The 19,813-nt window shown below is 42.1% G+C and overlaps 1 protein-coding gene across 6 annotated transcripts in view; it reads left to right on the forward strand.

Moving 5' to 3' along the window:
* The first annotated feature begins 11,823 nt into the window (after window positions 1-11,823).
* The window catches only part of DLG1 (discs large MAGUK scaffold protein 1), a 144,891-nt gene continuing 136,901 nt past the window's right edge, over window positions 11,824-19,813 (forward strand). For 3 of the 6 annotated variants that reach the window (XM_062006201.1, XM_062006202.1, XM_062006204.1), the window contains exons 1-2: window positions 11,824-11,953; window positions 12,247-12,378. In XM_062006201.1, coding sequence (XP_061862185.1) covers window positions 11,935-11,953; window positions 12,247-12,378 — 151 coding nt within the window. In that variant the 5' untranslated portion in view covers window positions 11,824-11,934. The remainder of the gene's footprint in view (window positions 11,954-12,246; window positions 12,379-19,813) is intronic. The other 3 variants (XM_062006198.1, XM_062006199.1, XM_062006200.1) reach the window with 1 other exon arrangement.

A 19,813-nucleotide genomic window follows, 5' to 3' on the forward strand; every position in this document is an offset into this window, starting at 1 on the left:
TCACAGAAATTAACTGAGTGGTTGGTTTTAGGAAGAGCTGTTGCACAAGTGCTGCTGGAGGGATTGGCGTAATAGGTTAGCATATGTAAGAAGAAGGTTTATAGGTTGCTTCTGTCCATCTAGGAACGCTTACAGCAGAACAAATGGTGTAGTGTCTGTGTCCCAGGAAGCCTTCTGACAGTCTCGGAGGGGCCCTGCTGCCCTGTCAGCCCTGCAGGCAGCTCTCTGTAAGAGTGCATCACATTTATTGGGCAGCCCTCTGCCCAGCACTGGGGCTGTGTCTATTCCCGAGAGCCATTTGTGAAGCTGAGAGCTTATGTGAGCTCAACTGTTCAGGGGAACTTGGTCCTCAGCTGAGCCTCACAATAGCTCCAGGGAAAGGTGATGTTCCCCTGCAGCTTCACAGGATGAAGAAGACACCAGGAGCAGCAGCAGTAGCCTGCTACAAGGGTGATAAAGATGGTTGCCCCAGATCCCTGCTGCCTTGTGCTACACCATCAACACAAACCATCAGGGACTCTTGTTTCACAGTCCCCACAAGCCACCTCATGTCTCCTTGTAGCTGAGTGTTTTTTCTCAAATGGTCTGTGGATCTCTGTAGGATGGGCTGCTTTTAAGGACATTGTAAAAGTGGACCAAGAAATTAAGCCTGTTGTTTAATGAGACTCAAAGTGATTCCCCAGGTCTGCATGGATATTGAAAAGCTTTTATGGGTGTGTAAAATGAAAACCTGTGTTATGCTTTCAGTCTATATAATTGATGAAACAGTCATGGTATGAGGCCAACGATTTCATTCTGACTATGATGATAGTGGGGTTATTTCCCTGGCCTTAAGAGTGACATTGTTGTGAGGGAATGGACTCACAGTCTGCTTTCCATTGTGGGCACCAGCAATGAAATGGAGTTGGTCCATGTGTGGGCTGTCAAAATCTACAGGATATTTGGAGGAGTTTTATATGTTTTCCACATTTTCAAAAGTACTTTCCATCCATCAAAAGAGTTTACAGAAATAACTCACTGCAAAAATATAAAAAGCAGCAAGTGTTTTTATTGTGTGGAAATGTTAATTTAAACTTACTGGGGCTAGACTATATAGCACTTACTGCATGGGTAGTGAAATTTCTGAAGCACCAGGAGTTAATAAGGGTTGAAAATCAGCTGAATCTCCTTTAGTCCCTGCAGCAGTGTGACTGTGGCCAGCAATATGCCATGACCCAGCGTGGAGACCACAGTGCCATGGACACCTGGGCAGCGCAGGGCAGGGTGGCAGCAAAGTCCAACGGTTCCCTGACTAACCACAGAAACTCAAATGAAGTCCACATAAAGAAACAAGCAATTGAGATCTGAGGGGGCTGCTTTATTCTTAAGCAATGTGCTTTTGATGCTTCTAGTTCTGTGGGCTTACACAAAAAACAGACACAATGGGCATCTAGCAGCTAATTACGGCTACAGATAAAAATTAGCACACTTCAGTTGCTAATTCCTTGACAGTATGAGCTGTTTCTGATATAAATATAAGCATGTGGCACAGGATGAAGGGACTACCCACAAAATCATCATTTTTAGTTACATTAAGGCAAAACAGAGAAAAATGAAATCTACAGAGGTAAAGATGTATCAGAAAATCACTGGAACTACACCAAAAATGTACCCTGCATAAATAGCCTTAACAAACAATAATGAACACAGCCAGTATGTTTCATCATATTATATTGTTAAAGAGAACAGAAACAAAGTTTGTTAATCCCATCTGAATTATAATGTAATGCCATAAATAATCATAGAGGTTTTTTTCTTTGGAGTGCTGGTTTGTTTTTAAATGGTGGAACATCTTTAGAGAGAGTTCATGATGAAACTGGATGCTTCCTCCAGTGTGCAATAGAATCATAAATGAGATTTTAATTAATAACTGAGTAAATCCTTAGTGAGTTTCTGAAATATGAGGCATGCTCTATACCTATATGATGCCAGGTGTTCTATGACAACACTGAGTTATTTCTGATTAGGAAAGTAAGTAGGAGTCCCTGAAACCAGACCAACGACGGTGGACTGAGCTAAGTCAGTACAAGTTTGGTGGGAGGCATAGTCCCCTTCCTCACTAGTTGATTTTTGTCCCTCCCTTGATGTGATTAAATATAAAGCAGTAGAAAAAGCAAACAAACCCAAAAGTAGCAGAGGTTTTAGCCTGTCCCCTCCCATTCACCTTACAGCAGAGGAGCATATCTAGTCGTTTACTGTGCTAGAGATGTCCTCAGCTATCAGAATAGTCCTCAGTACTCTTGGCTTTTAGCAGCTTGTTATCTTGAAGCTGCTGTACCTTACAACACTGTCCAGACCACCTACCAGTGAGCTGCAGAAATGTGAAGAATGAAGGCATGAGAGAAACTGTGAGAGAGAATTTACTGGAATAAAGCAAAACCACTATCTACATCTTTGTACACTGTTTCCCATCAATATAGAGCAATTGCAATGCAGATGAAGCCCAAATCTATCTGCAAAATTTAATTTTCTGTTTAAATATATGGTACAGCCTGTGAGTTTCCAGAGTGAAAGGCACCAAACATCTAGGACATAGAATTCAAAGGACACAGTCCTTTGTTGTTGAGAGCAACATTTTACTGTGTTCAGACTACCATGACGCGTGTCTTCATCAAGTCCCATCTTGAAATCAGTGCAGTGACTTGTCTGCACTCTTCTGGTTAGGATGCAGCTCCAAACCTCACTGCTATCATACCAGGAAGCTTTCTGCTTTGTGGGGAAACCTTGTTCTTTTTCCTCAATTGCATTGCTGACGTGAGGGCATCCTCTGAGGCTTTCCGATTCCCCATCATCCCAGAAGCCCTCCTCTACCTTCTTCTAGTGCAAATTCACCTTTGTTGAACATGGATGGTCACAGTTAATATGTGAGGTCTCACTAGGGTTTTGTTCAGGGCCCTTAGGATAACCCTGTCAACTGAAAATCTCTCTCACAAGTCCACATCAATCATCTTCCCCTTCCACAGTCACATCTCAGTAAGGACTCACAGTCAAACTGTGTTGTGTATCATTTGCTGTCTCTCTTTCCAGCTTGATATGACTTTGATCTCTACACTATTCAACTTCACAGCAGTTCTTTTGCTGTAGCTCCTTATGTCACCCCCTGCTTCTTCTGTAAGTCTATCTCTGCAGAGTGTAAAGTATTTACCAATGAAATAAAAGGGAAAATATTTTATGCTTAAGTGCTGGTCCATGTCTCTGCATCCAAAAAATAAAAGAACTTTGCTGCTTTCAGCATTAAGAAAATATGTAAGTGTAAACCATTCTAGAAGAGGGGCCTGCACATCACCAAATTAGTGTTTTCTTCTGTGACGTTTCTAAATTATCAGGGAAATGAAACAAAAACTGCAAGTATGTGCCCGTCTTCTAACTTTTCCTGTCCTTATGAGTCAGTCTTGGTATTGGACAAACTAGTTATTCAATGCACTCTGCTGATGCAATAGTGTAGATCTGAGAAGGAATTTAGTACAGCCTCTGGTGATAGCACTTTGCAAAAACCACAGTCATGGAATACCACTGGAGTATCAGTAGTAAATAGACTTTCAATACTTTTGTCTCTTAGAGTGCATGTTTGACTATCGCAGCCAGCTTCATTGTAGCTTTCTGGAGCATATAGCCAGATCCTTGGACCCAGCTGGAAAAGTTAGCTGTCTATGCAAGCCTTTGCCAACAGCATCAAAGGCTTGGGTCACTGTATTTGGAAGTAGCTCTGAGTCTAATATAAGCTCCTTGGGAACTTATCCTCAGAAACTGTTAAAATTCCCATTCACCTCAACTTGCAATAGTATTTGATCAGGGAATTGAGGCAAGATAAATGATATGCAAGCCACAAAGATTAAACAAGCTCTTTATCACAGGATTTACTGAAAGGACAAACTGGAATCTGTATGTGAATCAGTAACAGGTTCCTTTGGACTCTGACAATCTCTTTTATATTCAGTAAGAGTAGATACAATTCCATTAGTATTTAAAGGGTGTTCTTTACAAAACCCACGATGTCTCTCTGCAAAGTCCTTTCTTCAAAACAGAGCACATTTACAAGGGTTTTCTGCACCTAAACACATACCAAAATATAACACAGAATCTATGGGGGCACTGCAGGATGCTCCCTCTTAACAGGATCTCAGCACCACTGAATGCTCCCTTCCCTGGAGTGAAGAACAGAATCATGGGCAATTTCTGCAGCCCCTTGGGTCCTCTTTATTAGTAGATCCTTGCATAGCTGGACACAGTTTTCCAGACTCTATCACTTCTGATCTAGGAGCTCCATCTCTGCAGTTCTTGGGTGGGACACTGGAGGACTCACCCCTCACCTTCAGCCATTGGAAGTCTCATCCCCCTAGAATGTAAATTATTCATGAAATTCCCACAAAACAAAAATCTTCTTGAATTCTCTAGGTGCATTCCTTTTTAGCACTGATCTTTTGCTTTACATAGCTGGGGAACATAATCACCTTTATCCTCCCAAAGCTTTTACACAAACAAAGAGAAGAGAACCCATTAAAGGGAAGGTGTGCCTGATAATTGAATTACCTGCTCACTACAGAGGTAGCCCTGAGGGCCGGCTGAGTGTGCTGGCTTCAGTAACTCCTCCTCTCAGCTTATCTCTTTGCAGAGAACTTCTCCAATGTTCAGCAGCAGGGAGTGAGGAGGGGCCGGAGAAGAGAAGCTTGTGACTTGGGTACCCATAGCATAGCTTGTAGCTAGTAGCAGGCAGAATATTACAGATGGAGTTATGGTTTGTGAGGGGCAAACCAGCAGTCTGCTCTCTGTTCTCTTGCTAATAGCTCTCAGAGTAATTTCTCCAATTACTTGGTGAGCTCAAAGGGTAGGTGGTAGCATTGGAAGAAGGAATTTTAAGCATACTGTCATCCCAGGAGAGAGAGGAGTTACTCCAAGAGCTCCACGTGCACAGTGTGTTCCTGCAGTGTTTGGAAATAGTGTTTGGTGTGAATTGGAATGTTTTAATACCTTGCAAGAAAACTGTTTATTTGGAGTGATTCTTGGCTTTTAAAAGAAGGCACTTTCTGATAAGTATGGTTTGAATTCCTGTAAGAATCACTTCCAAATTCCCTTTCTCATATTTCCACTCATCTAATCTAGCTATGTGTATCTGTAATCCCAAAATACAAAGACCATTTGTTTCTTCAGGTGCATGTGATGGACAACGTGGTGGCAGCAGATGCATGTAGCTCTCACCCTTGTATAAGAGGAATAAGGCTGTGCATAGTCCCATACTCTCTCCTACAAATACTACATTGTCTGGGTTTGGAAAACAAAGGTATCTTGGTGTGATATGCTCTGATGTCATTTTGCTGTGTGCTACTGGATCGCATGGTTCAGGCGCACCACTTTCTGTACTCAGGGGTGGTTAGGCTTGTACAGCTGTCTGAGCTGACACGAGGACAGTGCAAAGACTCTGGCCCCGGTAGCTGCTCCAGCTGCCTGAAAATGAGCACAGAGTGAACAGAGCCACGGCTAGCAGCTCCACTTCTAGGCATGCTGTGGACTGTGCCACAGAAATGAGGAAAAAGCATTTGAGTGAAAGTGGCTTCTACGCTTTCTGGGAGAAGGTGCTACTTTGCATAGCCTGTGTCTGAGTCCCACAGCGAGATTTAATAACACTTTCTTGTGTTCTGTATGAACTGGATAACCTTGCTATCTTGAGGGGATATTTTATATGACATGAAGAGTTAAATTTATCCTGAAGACATTTTAATCAGGTAACACCTGATCACAGAAAAATTCCCAGATTAACTGTCTAAACACACCTGTTAGCATTTGATCAGGCAAAACCCAAAGCAACTACTGCACTCTTCACAGGGAAACACTGCTGAAGAGCATATAACCCAGGCTTTGAGAGTGTACTTCTTGGGCCAGGTTCTTACGCAGACAAACTCATTCCATACCATGCATACACCTTGCTGCTTAATTTGACTGGGAAAGTTAAAATAGGCAGGTTATATAATGATGTTTATCTTTACATCAGGAAGTCAACTAAGAAGCTGTTAAGCTGACATTATATAACATAGCCCTGATTATAGAAAGTGTGGAGGAAGATGATCTAGGGTGATGAATGTCATATTGGCAGTAATTACTAATGGTTGTAATTAATAATGTTTTACATGCTTTTGGTTTTGAAGTTTTGCAGCCTTCCAGAAGGTGCTGGAGCATTAGCATCCAGGCACTGAACTGTGTTTATAGAAATTCCAATTATGTTATTCTATACCTTAGGTAAATACATGTAAATAAAACATTCAAAAGAGAAGTACACACCATTTTCTGGAATGCTCTAATCCCTGACGTTGCTGGAATAACAAAACTCACTCTTGTGTAGGACTGTGAACTGTCCCAAACTGAATACATATTACTTATTGCAAAAACAAAGAAGTGATGACTTTACACACATAGCATACAATCCCCGATTGAACAAAAGCTCAAACCAGAGCACACAAACTGCACAATAATGGGGGAGGAGGATGATTTTTTTTTTAATTCAATAAAGACCAGTTCTCTCTTATTCTCCCTGTAAACAGAAACGTGTTCATCTACTAGTCATACTCAGCTGGACTTTCTAACCCTGAAAATAAAGGCATCCTTGTATTCTGATCAAGATCAAATTAACCTAAGACAAGTTTCAGTTATGAGAATGAACACTGGATATAGAGTTCACAAATTAAAAATATGAAGCTTGTATTACTAAAGAAACTGTCTTCTCTGTGTAAGAAATGAAACAATCAGAGATTCGTAAGATGATCCCATAAGAATTCTGATGAGCAGGCTTAATTAAATAAGCTAAATCAGAATTTGAAATAAAACATTGATTTTAATAACTGGAATAAGATTGAATCTTTCTGTGTGTGATAGCAGCAACTTATTTTACCCACAAGAGTGAACATGATAGAAAAGAGTGATTTGGTGTTTTGACGGTGAACAGTCTATATGACAGGCACACGACTCATTGGGTTGTGTGACATGGTAACTGTGCAATATAATGGAAAGGGTTGCTTTAATCCTTAATAGCCTCATGAAAATTAGCTTTATGTAGTAGCTCTTGAAGAAAAGAGACATATGCTACCATGGCATGTTTTCATTCAAGCAGTCTGCTTCTGTAAGAGATTGTTTGCATCTCTTCTAACCCACAAAATTACAGGTGATAAAGAAAAGGCATTCTCCTGAAAAGACAGCTCCTGGAAGGTAAGGCTGTGGCACATGATCTCATCTTATCAGACATCTGAGAATACAGATGAGCGGAAGCATAATGAACAAGCTAACTTCACTCAGGCTTCACTCCTTATTAGCCAAGGAAAATCAGGCTTCATTAGGTTCATTGCTTCCCCAGTTAGCTGTGAAGCATTGCACTAAGTTTGCAGGGGAAGTGAAGTAAAAGCTTTTCTGCAGCTGTCAGAGATCCTTTTATGAGTAACAATTCCCAGTTCTGTATGAAAAAGGGAAATCTGTTCTGCATACTATATGGTGACTTTGGGCATTAAACAGATGACAAACATAAGATAGAAAGGATACATTTTTTGTTTCTTGTGTTTTATTAGTATGCCCAGCATAAATAACTCTCAAATTTCACTCATTATTCTTCAACAGGCAGCAATCCTTTCTGCTAAAATTAATATTGATGATTCTAGCAATATTCCACCTTATACACCAGTGTCTGACTTGCAATGAATGTGACTGCTTGAATTAGTACTTGAGTCAGTCTACCCCACCTTCTGCTGTAAGGAGTTTGTCTGAGCTCGTTCCTATTGTATTTTCTTGCCCATACCACTAACTGTATGTAACTCTCGCAATGTGGTGGTATCTGCTGTCCTTTTTTTCTTGGTTTTCAAATGATTGTGGCGACGTTGATCGGTGTGTTATGTGTGGATCTTGTGAATGTTTTTTACAGTTTCCTGAGTTCATCACACTTCTCTAATTATTGTATAGGGCACTAGCTGTGGCACATTTACTCATATTGCCAGTTCAAGCAATCTGTGTCGTTGTCAACCTACTCCAGTGGGACTTAAGGGGTCTACCAGGTAGCTTGCATGGAGCCAGACTCCTCCACATCATGCTGCCCTGCCTATGGCCAAAGTGTGACTGTTGCAGGACTTAAGAAGCCTGATAGCATTCTTATTCCCTGTGGTGGAGTGCCTGCTATACAGGTGACATTTCTAGAGCAGAAAGAGCCATTTTCAAAGTGGCATCTGACAGCTGGCCTGCCTTGAGGAGGCAGGAGCTGGTGTACCATCCGCTACGCATTGCTGGGAGAGGTCACTGCTGTGAGAATTTTCAGAGCAGGAAGCTGCCAACAAGCTCTGGCATAATTTCCCAAAACGAGGGAGTGTTGTCTCTGTTTCACTATGGGTTTGTAAACTGGGTTTATCAGTCTCTTGGCCAGGGCCTGCTTTTCCCTGTGTGCACAAATGGCATTGGCTAGATCAGATGGCCGATACAGAAGTTTCTCCACATCTGGGTAACATGCTTGTGCTTTGCTGGTCTCCTTGCTGTCAAAAGCTGCCTGCTCCCATATTGCATATCCCCCCTAAGCACCACATCCTTCAACTGGCAGAGCAATATGTGCAGTGTAGTAAACTGCCTGTCCCTGCCAGAGGTCCAGTACCAGCCAGAGCGTCCGATGCAGGCTGCTGGCAGTGGTCGTGAAGAAAGGGATTTTAACAGTGCAATCTGAAGTCAGGGAGAGGAGGGCATCAGGGAGATGCCACTTCTGGGGCCAAGAGGGCTACAACAGTGGGAGGCTGCTGCTCTGTAGAGTTGTTCTGCAATTCCTACAGAAAGGGTCATCCTGGAGCGCAGCCAGGATGTGTGGAGCACAGCACAATGCTGACTTGTATGCTGACCACACCAGTCACAATTTAAGTACAAGCCTTTCTGTATGTTGCCTGTAATGGTTTGATTTACATGATATTGCTTAAGCCATGGCACAAACGATGCTCTGATTCATACATGAACTACTTATCTGGTTTTCTACTCCTCCAAGGGAACTACACAATTTCCTGAAAACTGGAGCCTGAAAAAGACCATGTGTGATACAGGAGAGTTTTGCAACATCAACTCTTACTGCAATGTACTAGTAAAAACACCATTTTCCATACATGGGATATTTCCTATATGCACTGGAATTTCAAAACCACTTTGTATACAGAAGTTTAATCCTGTGCTTTCTGGCTCAACCACTTTTAATCAACAAACGTACTCCTAGAAATACTGAAACAGAAGTGCCAGGAACCAGCACTGCTCTCTGAGGTACAATAAGGCTCACCTAATTGCTTCCTGGCTTGCTGATCCGTCATCCTGACCCCTGCTTTGATGTTTTGTTTTTTTTTTTCCTGGAGCATTAGTAACAAGTGAGAAATGCTGTCTCAGGGTGTTATATATGGGATTATTTCTCTATTTCCAGCACAATGACCACATGTAATGGGATTATCTCTTACTTAAAATAAAAAAGCCTTGGAAACATCAAACCCTGTTGTAAAAAACTACGTTCTGGGGTTTTTTTGTTTGGTTTTTTTTATGGTGGTTCCTTTAATTGCAGGAAAAAAAGTCTTTTTTTGCTTTGTAATACTACATTTTTATCAGTCAGCAAAGCCAGTCTAACTGCTGCAGATGTCTCTTTTCTACCAGCTAAATTTAGGCTGTTCTTCCTCTCCTCCTGTATATATTCCTCTGACATCAAGAGAAGTATGGCCCCTTTAGAATACATTTATTGCTGTTGTAAACAGTGAAAACTGATGAGGCCAGATGATGGAGGCTTTTGCCAATGTCCCTTCTTAGCCTGGTTCCATTTCAAAATATATGAACTGGTACTGCTAGTGCCAAAGCTGCTTAAAGTATGAAAATACAACTAGAAAGGAGGAAAATGGGAAACGTGTGTCAGCACTAAAGGTATATTCTGTTTTCTTCATTGAGGTATGTGAACAATTTCACAGCACATAGCTGTGGGAGGAGAAGCTCCTGGTGCAAATCTAAGTACAAAACATGGGAGTATTGGGGAGGGGAGGGGCAGAGAGAGCGAGGAGAGACCTTTTCTAGATCTGGGTTACATTTGTTACAATATAATATTGTGGTGTTTGGTTTTTTTAAGATTGGGATTTTTGCCACAGACAAATCTAGTCCTAATTTTTAGACTTCAAATTTGAAGGAGTTGCCCAGGAGATTATTTTTAGGTACCTGGAGTAAGCTTTTGTTCATTTTTATTTGTGTCTAAATCAAAAAGAGTGTAAATGGAATTGCAAACCTAGATCAAAAAAATCACATCAGTAGGATTGGCTTTGAACTTTCAGGTTTCTGTCTGCCTCTCATGTACACATATATACAGGGTTTGAAGAGTTTCAGGTATGAGGTTGTGGTTGATTATCCATCTGATGGAGAAATGAGTAACATTCAACCTCAGTACAAGCTTTTGAGTTTAGGTACTGACTGGTTTTAATACACATTGTCCCTTTACTGGGCACATGCTTCAAAGGTCATTTAACTCATGGGTGTTTCCAAGTCACACATTTCTATGACCTGTCTCCTCCTCGCTACCACACAAAAAAGGAAACTTTGTATTGCTTTTGAAGGCCCCTCATTACCATTTCTGGTTTGAGAAAGTAGCTTTCATGATTCTGATCGGTCCACGATGTCAACCTCTTTGGCTCATTTCTGAAGGAAGCAGGGCTTTTTCTGCTTTCTCCCATGGTGTCCTTACGTTAACCTTACACTCTGTTAACTGCAGCAAAGCTATTTCTTCATCCTCTTTCAAATACACGCTTCTCATGCTATTCTTTGCCAAGATGACTAAAAGAAAAAACCAGCAACAGGTGGATGCCAGTGCTCCGGGTATTGCTTCTTGTGTAGGCCAGGGAGGTCTGCAGGGTGTCCCTGTGACCTCGCCTTGTAATTAGGGTATCAGCTTCCCGGAGCAAGGACCATCTCTCGCTCTGTATTTTCACAGCAGGCAGGACACTAGAAGCTGATCTATGCCTGGGACTCTGGCAGCATCAGTGCCACACAGTTATTTAGCCCCTTTTTTGCCCAGGCAGGCACGTTCGGTAAACGGCAGCTAAAGGGGAGCACACCGATCCTGCCAAGTAACTCCGGCAGCACACCTGTAGCCGTCCCGCCCTGCCAGAGCACACGCCGGCCGTCACCAGCGGCGTGCCCGGGACCGCGGCTCGGCCGCGGCGGGGAGAGCCTCACGTCCGCAGCGGGGGCACCTGAACGAGGGCTCTCTCGGGGAGACCGCGTGTCCAGGCTGCGCCGCCCCGGCCGGCGGGAGGGGGTGGGCGGTGCGGGGCGGCCCGGCGCTCGGGCCGTGAGGGACGGGTCTCGCGGACCCCCGCCTCCTCGCGCGGGCCTGGGCGGGGCCAGCCCGCTCCACGCCGGCCCCTTTAAGGCGGGCGGCGAGCGCTCACCTTGCCTCCTCCTCCCCCCCAGCCCCGCCGACTAGGTACCGGCCCCGAGCCGAGCTGAGCCCTGATTGGGCGGCCGCCGGGCCCGGTCACGTGGGGAGGGGGGGTGCGCTCCCCACCGCCTCTAGGCCGCCATTTTGGCTGGAAAGTTTGGAATTTGTGAGCAGTGTGAGCGGGAGGCGGCGGGCGGCGCGAGCACCCAGCCCTGCCCGCCCCGGCCCCGCGCGCTGCCCCGCGCCGCCCGGCCCGCCGCAGCCCGGCTCTCGCGGAGACACCGCGGCGGGTGCCGGCGGGAGCTCCGAGCGGAGCCGCTTCGCTCGCCGGCCGGCGGGTGTGCGGGTCGGCCGGTGGGTCGGTCGGGCGGGGCGGCCGCCGCCCCCCAGCCCCCGGCCGGCAGGGGGAGCCGCGCCGCCGCCCCTGCCGCGCCGCCCCGAGTCGGGCTCAAAGTTTGTGAGGCGGAGCCCCGGCGGGATCGCCGCGGCCCCGGAGCGCCATGCCCGTCAGGAAGCAAGGTGAGCACCGCCTGCCCCAGGGCTCCGGCAGCTGCTAGTCGCTGCCTGACAGCTGCCGCGGCCGCGGGACGGGCGAGGAGGGGCGGCTGCCGGGAGCTGGCGGTCCACGGGCGGTGCGAGCCTGCTGAGGGGGCACGGTCCCGCTCGCTCTCTCCCAGCTGCGAACAAAGGAGCTGCCGGGCTGGGCTGGGGCGGTCCCGACCGTGGAGGCTTGTTGCATCCCCGGTGCGTGCATCCCCAGTCCTCCTACCTGGTGCGCCGGGGTCACCGGTGTCTCTGGTCTCCGCTTGCAGATACCCAGCGAGCCCTGCGCCTCCTGGAGGAATACCGCTCCAAGCTGAGCCAGGCGGAGGACCGGCAGCTGCGAAACTCCATTGAGCGTGTCATCAGCATCTTCCAAAGTAACCTTTTTCAGGCTTTGATAGGTAAAGGCAGACTTCTTTTAGTTTATGCTTAAGCCGGCCGCTTCTTGCTTCTGCTGTCACTTGCAGGAGAAGATGTGCTTTGCCCTTATGTTAGAAGGCGTATTGAAGTTTGTTGTTGTTTTGTTTTGTATAGTAACACACGTGCTTTTACAGATCAACAGTTCACTTGTTTCACGTACTTTCTTTGAGGCTTTTGACTGTCCCAAAGTGCTTAAAACTGTGCTGCATTTTTTTTGTGTATGTGCCATGTTACAAATTGCTTTAGACTGTGTTTCCACATATCTTCATTCATGTGAACATTTTCTAAGTATTTTTTTTGTTGTTGCTTTTGTTGTGAGTCTACATGTAGCAATGAATGAATTAATGAATGAGTTGAAATGACTTTTAATCTCAAAATATCACAAAGTATGTATCTGAAGTGCAAAGTTAACTTCACATAAATGAGAAGAAACCTTTAACAATTCATGGAATACTAGAGTGATCTTTTCTCCTTAGTTTATTGCATATTAAAGTGCAGTGAAAACAATAGTAAGTCGTAGTTTAGAGTATTTGTAGTGTCTTACTTGAAATGTTCCCATAAGTCTTGTTGAACTACTTATATGTAATTTGGAATTTCCTGCATGTCTGCTTGGAAAAAAAATTGAGGACCAACACAGCTTGCAGAATGCTGACTTTATTTGGAAACTTCCTCAGGAAAGCTGTGAGATCTGGTTTCTCCTTGATCGGTTGTTGCTTTGTGGGATCTAATGAATGAAAGGGTTTTGTTAGTTTACTTTTAAGAGTAAAATTTGTCAAGTTCTACATCCCTTACTTTTATGAAGTAAGCGGTATCTGAATTGTACAGGAGCACTGTAGCTAAATGTGTAGTTTGGCATAGTGCATGGTTAGTATCATACAGGTGTGCATCTTCATTTTACTGCAGCTGCTTTGAATCTACGTTATGGAAACAGGAATGATCATAAACATGCTACATGTAGAATATTTTCTTCTGGAGCATTTATTTCATTTTATGTAGGTTTTCAGAAGGTATAATCTTTCTCGGGTTTTCTTATGTAGTTGAGGAAATAGGTCAGTTACAGGAAATTTTTACTTTGAGGAACTATGCGTATCTCTGCAGTAGTCAGTTGATATGTCTAGCTTTTCATCATGGAGCTGGTTAATAATCTTTGTGGGACATGTGTGAATTGAATTCACTCATTGGTAGATCAAAATATTTTGTCATACCAAAAGCTTTACGTACTGCTGTTGCACTTTTTATTTTCACCTGTCAAGTTTTAATGTTGACTGCTTTTATTCTGGGTGCATATATGTGTGTGAGGCTTTTTTAAACTGTCTTGAAGATCGATGCAGAATTCCATTTTCTCCCCTTCATTGATTATGATACTGATCTATTAGCCTTTGATATTCTAACTTGCAAGATGTAGTTTCTTCTCATATCCACATATGGATTTTCATTGCTGTAATAACTCCACACTTAGTAAGCTTGAAACAACAGGCAACCTCATGCCTGTTGGTTTCACTCTGCAAGAGCAGAAATCAGGAATGTGTTGTTGCCTGGGTGGGCTACTTGGCCCATTTTCTGGCCTTGTGAGAAGTTGTACCTTCCTGAACCATGTGACTAGCTTTATGTCAAGTTGAATTCATCTATGCACACACAATAGATGTCATGCTTCTTGGGTGTGCTGCATTAATTTTCCATTTACTGTTTTACTGTGTGATTGCTTATTACAGTGTGTATGCATATGTTCCCAAACTGCTTCTTGGAAAGGTGTTAACATAGCAGGTTAGTACTTTCCAAGCAATTTATGCTGTCAGCTTCAGTCTTTCTCCTTTCTCCTGCTCCTTTCTGTGGAAATAAGTTCAGGGAGTTCCTATTCAAGGCAGGCTGCTCCAGGCTATTGTTTTCATGCAAACATATTTTTATGGTGCAGCTACTTCCTGATGGGGAGGATTCCCCTGCCTCCCTTTTATAGTGAGGGGTTCCCCTAGAAAAGATGTGGTCTGGAGGATGGCTGCAGTTACTGGGAAGACCTTGAGTTTGCTACTACCTGGCCTCGTTCCATGAAGACCTGGATGAAGTGCTCAGTTGTGATGCAGCTTAGGCTTACCTGGAATGCTGAATTTCTTGTTATTTGATGGATAATTTTTAAGTGTGCCTTTTAGAGGAGATGTGATGTGTTCCCAACTTAAATAGTCAATGCTGTTCTGCAAAATTTGAAACTCAACTACCAAGTTAGTTCTCCTATAGATGCTTCTTCCAGAAAGTGTGCTATCTCTAGTTTCTGGGGTTTTTTAATGAAATAATACTGAACAATAATGTAATTCATTTATTTTCTGCTTTTTCTGCCAAGTTACTGCACTACATCTAAGACCTGCCTGTCCATGGTAGGTGAGAACATTTCTGAAAGCTGCAGGCAGGATCTACTGTCAACTTCATGTATCTTCTTTAGTACAGTTTTTAACTTGGCAATCAAATGCTGTTCTTTCAAGCAATAAATAGACATTATGTACAGAAATGTATCTGCTGTTTTAGCAGGGGAGTTGCACTAAATCTCTAGAGTTCCCTTCCAACATTTACCATTGTATGATTATAAAGGAGAGAATTAAATATCCCTGAAAAATACAGATTTATTGATGTGACTTATCAATATGTCATATATCCTTCAACACAGGAAGGAATTAAAAGCATTTTTCTTCTGGATTTCTATTTGGATGCCGAAGAATATTTCATATTTGAGCCTTCTTTGATGTTGTCCTCTCCTCTTGAGTCTATCAATAAAATTTTAGTTCAGCAGTCTACAAACTTGACCTTGTTCTTAAATGTGTAATTATGGCTTTAAATCATTCAAATTACAGCAATAACTAGTCACTGTGAATAACCAGTGTTATGAAATTTATATTGCAATAATTTTGTGTTTTTCATTGCTTCAATAGGCCAAATGTAACAATGTCTAGTACTTTAATTAAACGAATACCAATGTTTTGTAGTAAAAGTCAGCTTAAGAATATTGTCAGTTTTAAGTAAATTCCCTCTCATGCAGTCTTGGAGTTGTGGGGTGCCTTTTATAGCTTCTGATTTCTTGGTTTTAGTTAACATAGCTTGATGTTAATGTTCTGATAATTGGACAGGTGAGTCACTTTTTATTAACAGACCAAAGATATCCATGTATGGAAGCATAGGATAGACTTGAATGGAATGTGATATTTGTCTTCAAGTAGTGAATATGTGGATAAATTCTGTTTCTAATGTAGGTGCCTTGTGCCTTCTTAGAAGGTACAGGTTCTTGTAAAGGTCCAGATGGGTGGTGTATTTATTTCTTTGAAAATAAGAAGAACATTTGTGTAAGTCTAACATAGCTGAGGGAGAAAACAATAAACTTCTGTTTATACGTGGAATCTTTTTGTGTGATTAAAATCTGTTTTTAATGGATTGTGTGCTGCAGCTGACCATATTTAAATAGTCTTCTAAAAGTAAAAATACTACTAGTTATTGCTAGAAACATGAAGTAGTTCTACTTCAATAGTCAGTTTCCTTACAATAACTAACTCCAATTGCACAAGGAATTCTAAGAGTCTCTACATACCCTGGTCAATGAAGTTGGCTGCATTGCCTTTTTTGCCTTCTTTCTTGCCTTGTCTGTCTTAAGTGGGTGTTTTAATGTATTATTTTATAGCTGTAAAGGCTTTGGCTTTTTGGCATAAAATGGTGAATTTTACTAGGGCAGGTTGGATGTATTGAATTTTGTATGTATAAATTAGTCTGGTTTATTTCACTTGGAGTCCTGATGCATGAAGATCTGCCTCTAATTCTGGTTATGTGCTGGCTGTTCACACCACTAAATAAACAGGGTGGGAAATTTGGAAAAAAAAAATTGAAGTGACTTCAGTAATCTTTACAGAACCAAAGAACAGCTACCCCCTGTAATCATTTGGGTTTTTAGCCATAGTTTGGATTCATGAGCTTTATGAATTGGACAGAATATATTAAAAATGCATTTAAGTTTTTACACACCAGAAAAAGAAAACACACTGCAACTTTCTCAGCTCTGTCCACATGGACTTTCTGAACTGGAGAAACAACCCTGGAATTTAGACTTAAGTAGAATGATTTGGGTGAGTACTCTTCTGACCGTATTCCTGCTAGATGGCACACAGCCCCAGTTCTCTGAGCTGTGTGTGGCATATCTGTGGTCATCCTTGCTTTCTTAGTTCCCTCTCAATTAGCCAAGATGGAAATATTTTCTTTAGTTGCTGGCTAAATTGAAATTGGACACAGTTAAAGTTGAAACTCTTTTTCATAAACCAAAGTTGTTCTTCAGGGAACCAAAAGTATTTCCTCTTGGGGAAACTTCAGTATGAGCTTCTATTCCAGTGATATAGTTAGTAGAGCATATAGCATGATGATACATTTAATTTTCAAACTAGCTAAAGCCTTCTAGAGAATTTGAATTGTGGATACGTGCCATTGTGTAAGGCTGCTCCTCAGTTAACTTGAGGAAGGCTACTTTGTGAACTGATTCCCATTTTCTAAATGTTACTGAGGCCCTAGAGCATGTTTTTTCGAGACTCAGTTGAATAACATTTGCATTAAGAATCCAGAAATTCTTGACAGTGAGTAGAAGATGTAGTTAGATGGTTTTTGAGTATTGTTTTTGTTGTCTTTTTTAATAAGAAGAAGGTTTAGAGAGAATTAGATCTTCTGTGACGTTGAATCCTACTGAAATTGTTGTAGATGGGAAATAGGGTATTTTCACATAGAAATCTTACCTTTGCTGTATGTTTAACTTTTCCCCTACATTGTGACTCCTGTAATAAAACATCATTGCTCATATTTGAGGTTGAAATGTCTGTGGAATGTAATTCTTGCAACTTTAGATGTTTGCTTTTTGGACAGATTTCCCAAGGATATACTATGATTAATGCTTGCTGTGCTCTCTTTCCTAAACATATACATAGGTTGGTCAGGTTCAGAGAGATTTGACAGAGGGTTGTGTTTTCCAAGGTAGTTATGTACTTTATTATTTTAATGTATTTATTCAGATGGAGGAGAAAACATTTTAGTTGGTGTCTAGATGACTGGAGTGTTAACTTGGGCATGGTTAGTATGTTTCTGCTACGTTGTTTGTTGTTGTTTCAGAATGTCCCAGTTCTTACAAAAACTTCATGTTTTCAAGGAACCTAATAATGATGGAATAGTCTCAGTGCCCCTCCTTTTTAAAGAACAATTTGTTGTTTTGCATGTATGTGATGCAGTTTGGTAACTTAGAAAGTTTTGGAGTTGTGTGCATGCTTTTTTAAGTGCGTTCTGTGCTGTATTATGTGTGACAGTGCAGTGTATTGAATTTTTAGGATTAGGTGCTGCTTTTAGTAGCCTAAAATAGCATGTAAGACCCACTGTAAGTTGAGTAGCTACAGGTATGCAGATAAATAGTATTATGGCAAAAGACTGTCCATGTGGTCATTATACGAAGTGTGTATTCAGTGTTGAATAGCTGCAATGTAGAATGTGTCAGTTAGAGTATTCTCTTCACAGGGTTACTGTTTAAAGGGGCTATTGGCAAGAAATTTTGTCAATAAATCTGCTATTCATCCAAGGACTAAAACGAAAGTTGGAATTGGAAACAAATAGTATAGTTGTGAGATTCTGGGAAAGTTATCTTCTGTCCTCCTCCTTTATTTCCTGTGTTCTTTTGCTTATATCCCTGTCTGTGATGCCCATCTCCTCCTGTGCTGCTATGTACCTGATTTTGCTCCTAATCTCCCCTGACATTTGCTTCAGTGCTAGGGTACAATATAGAGGGAGAGGAAGTGCACAAGAGAAGATATTTGGTCATCTTGAGGCTGCTTACATGGCGATACCAGCAACAAGGGCAGAATATCTCGTGCAACTCTGCAGCTGGGATGCTATGTGCATGTTGTGCATCTGGTTGCCTGTGTTTTGAGGCATGGTGCTTGTTTTGGTTTAGGTGGAATGAATCTTCAAAGAAACTAAACTCTAGCAGCACACTAGTAGTTTCTATGCACAGATGGTTTCCTGAATTATAACTAGGCCAAATTTGCAAGAACCTGGAGATTGCAGGAGGTGTAGGGCTGACACTAGAATCACCTCCTTTGTTTCGTGTTCTTCCTCCAAGTTAGGGTAGGCTCTAGAGCAATTTGGTAAAACTTTTGTAGCAATCTTGTCATGTGTGAATATCTTCCCAGACATGTCCTCAAAAAAAAAAAAAGTTACTTTGACTTGAAATTAAAAGGTCAGAGTACCCATTGTAAAAACATGACAAATTTAAGTCCTGTTTTTAGTAACTTCTGTTAAAGTTTTGCAGCAGGAAATGTACAAGTGTTACAGCTGCTGGAGATGCTGCTGTGTGGTGCTGTCAGCGTTTTGTTGCCCCCAGTGCCAGATAATTACCTTGGAGTTTGTGAGCACATGGTTGGGAGAAGAGACCAATGCTTGTGCTGTCTCCTCTAAACAGTGTGTGCATGTGTTGCACACTGGAGTGTTGAGTGTACTTATTCAAAAAACAGTTTAATTTCTTAAACACATTTGGAGAGAAATGTCCTCAGTTCAGTGCTGACACTATTTAGGGGACATCTTATTTATAAGACTTAACAGTAACACCACCTTTGTTCCTGACAGGTTTTTATTACCACTAAAGACAGTAGGAAATATATATCGTTTTAAGAAGAAAAAGGACATTATTATATTGGTGGGTGATTTGCAAGTAGTGTTGAGATACTTGGAGAGGGAGTTCATTCCTAGTTTGGGTCTATGTGGTGGTTTCTAGTTTTGTGTTGGTATTTTTATTTTATTTTGGTCTTAGATTGGTGGCTGAAGGGTCATGAGGTGGTATTAAATCTGGAAGAGTTTAAACAGTAGGAGATTGTTATGACAAGTTTTGGCTGTGTCATGAGAGACAACGTGAGGATATGGTGGGGAAGTTAGTGAGCAAAGAGGAAAATATGAATGAACAGTTTGGAAGATGTAAGTGGACGGGCTGGCAAGGAGTTGAATGTGTCTGACTGTAAAAAGTATTAGAGGAATAAAAACAAAACAACTGGATCAGAAAATAGGTGAGGGTGGTTTCACTTGAGTGTGAATTAAGGAGCATTTGTCTTGGAAGTGGAAATAGTATCTCCTGGAATTTGAGTTAAGCAAAGGGGGGTGTATGTGGAAGGTGGGTTTAAAGGGTAGGGCACAGTTCGGGGAAATAAGGATGAGTAGTTGGATGCTGTAGTTTGTAGAAAAGGATCTTGTGGAGCAGAACATGTCTGGTGAGCGTTTTTTTTTTTTTTTTTTTTTTTTTTAAGAAGTCTTGATTGTGCACAGCAGTAGTTGGCTTAGGTTTTTAAAGAAGAAAAATCCCAACCAAAACAACCAGCCCTGAAAGGGACATTACATGGGTTGTTATGAGTCTGGTTTTAACTTTTCACAGTA

Source organism: Colius striatus, chromosome 12 (assembly GCF_028858725.1).
Source record: "Colius striatus isolate bColStr4 chromosome 12, bColStr4.1.hap1, whole genome shotgun sequence".
NCBI lineage: Eukaryota > Metazoa > Chordata > Aves > Coliiformes > Coliidae > Colius > Colius striatus.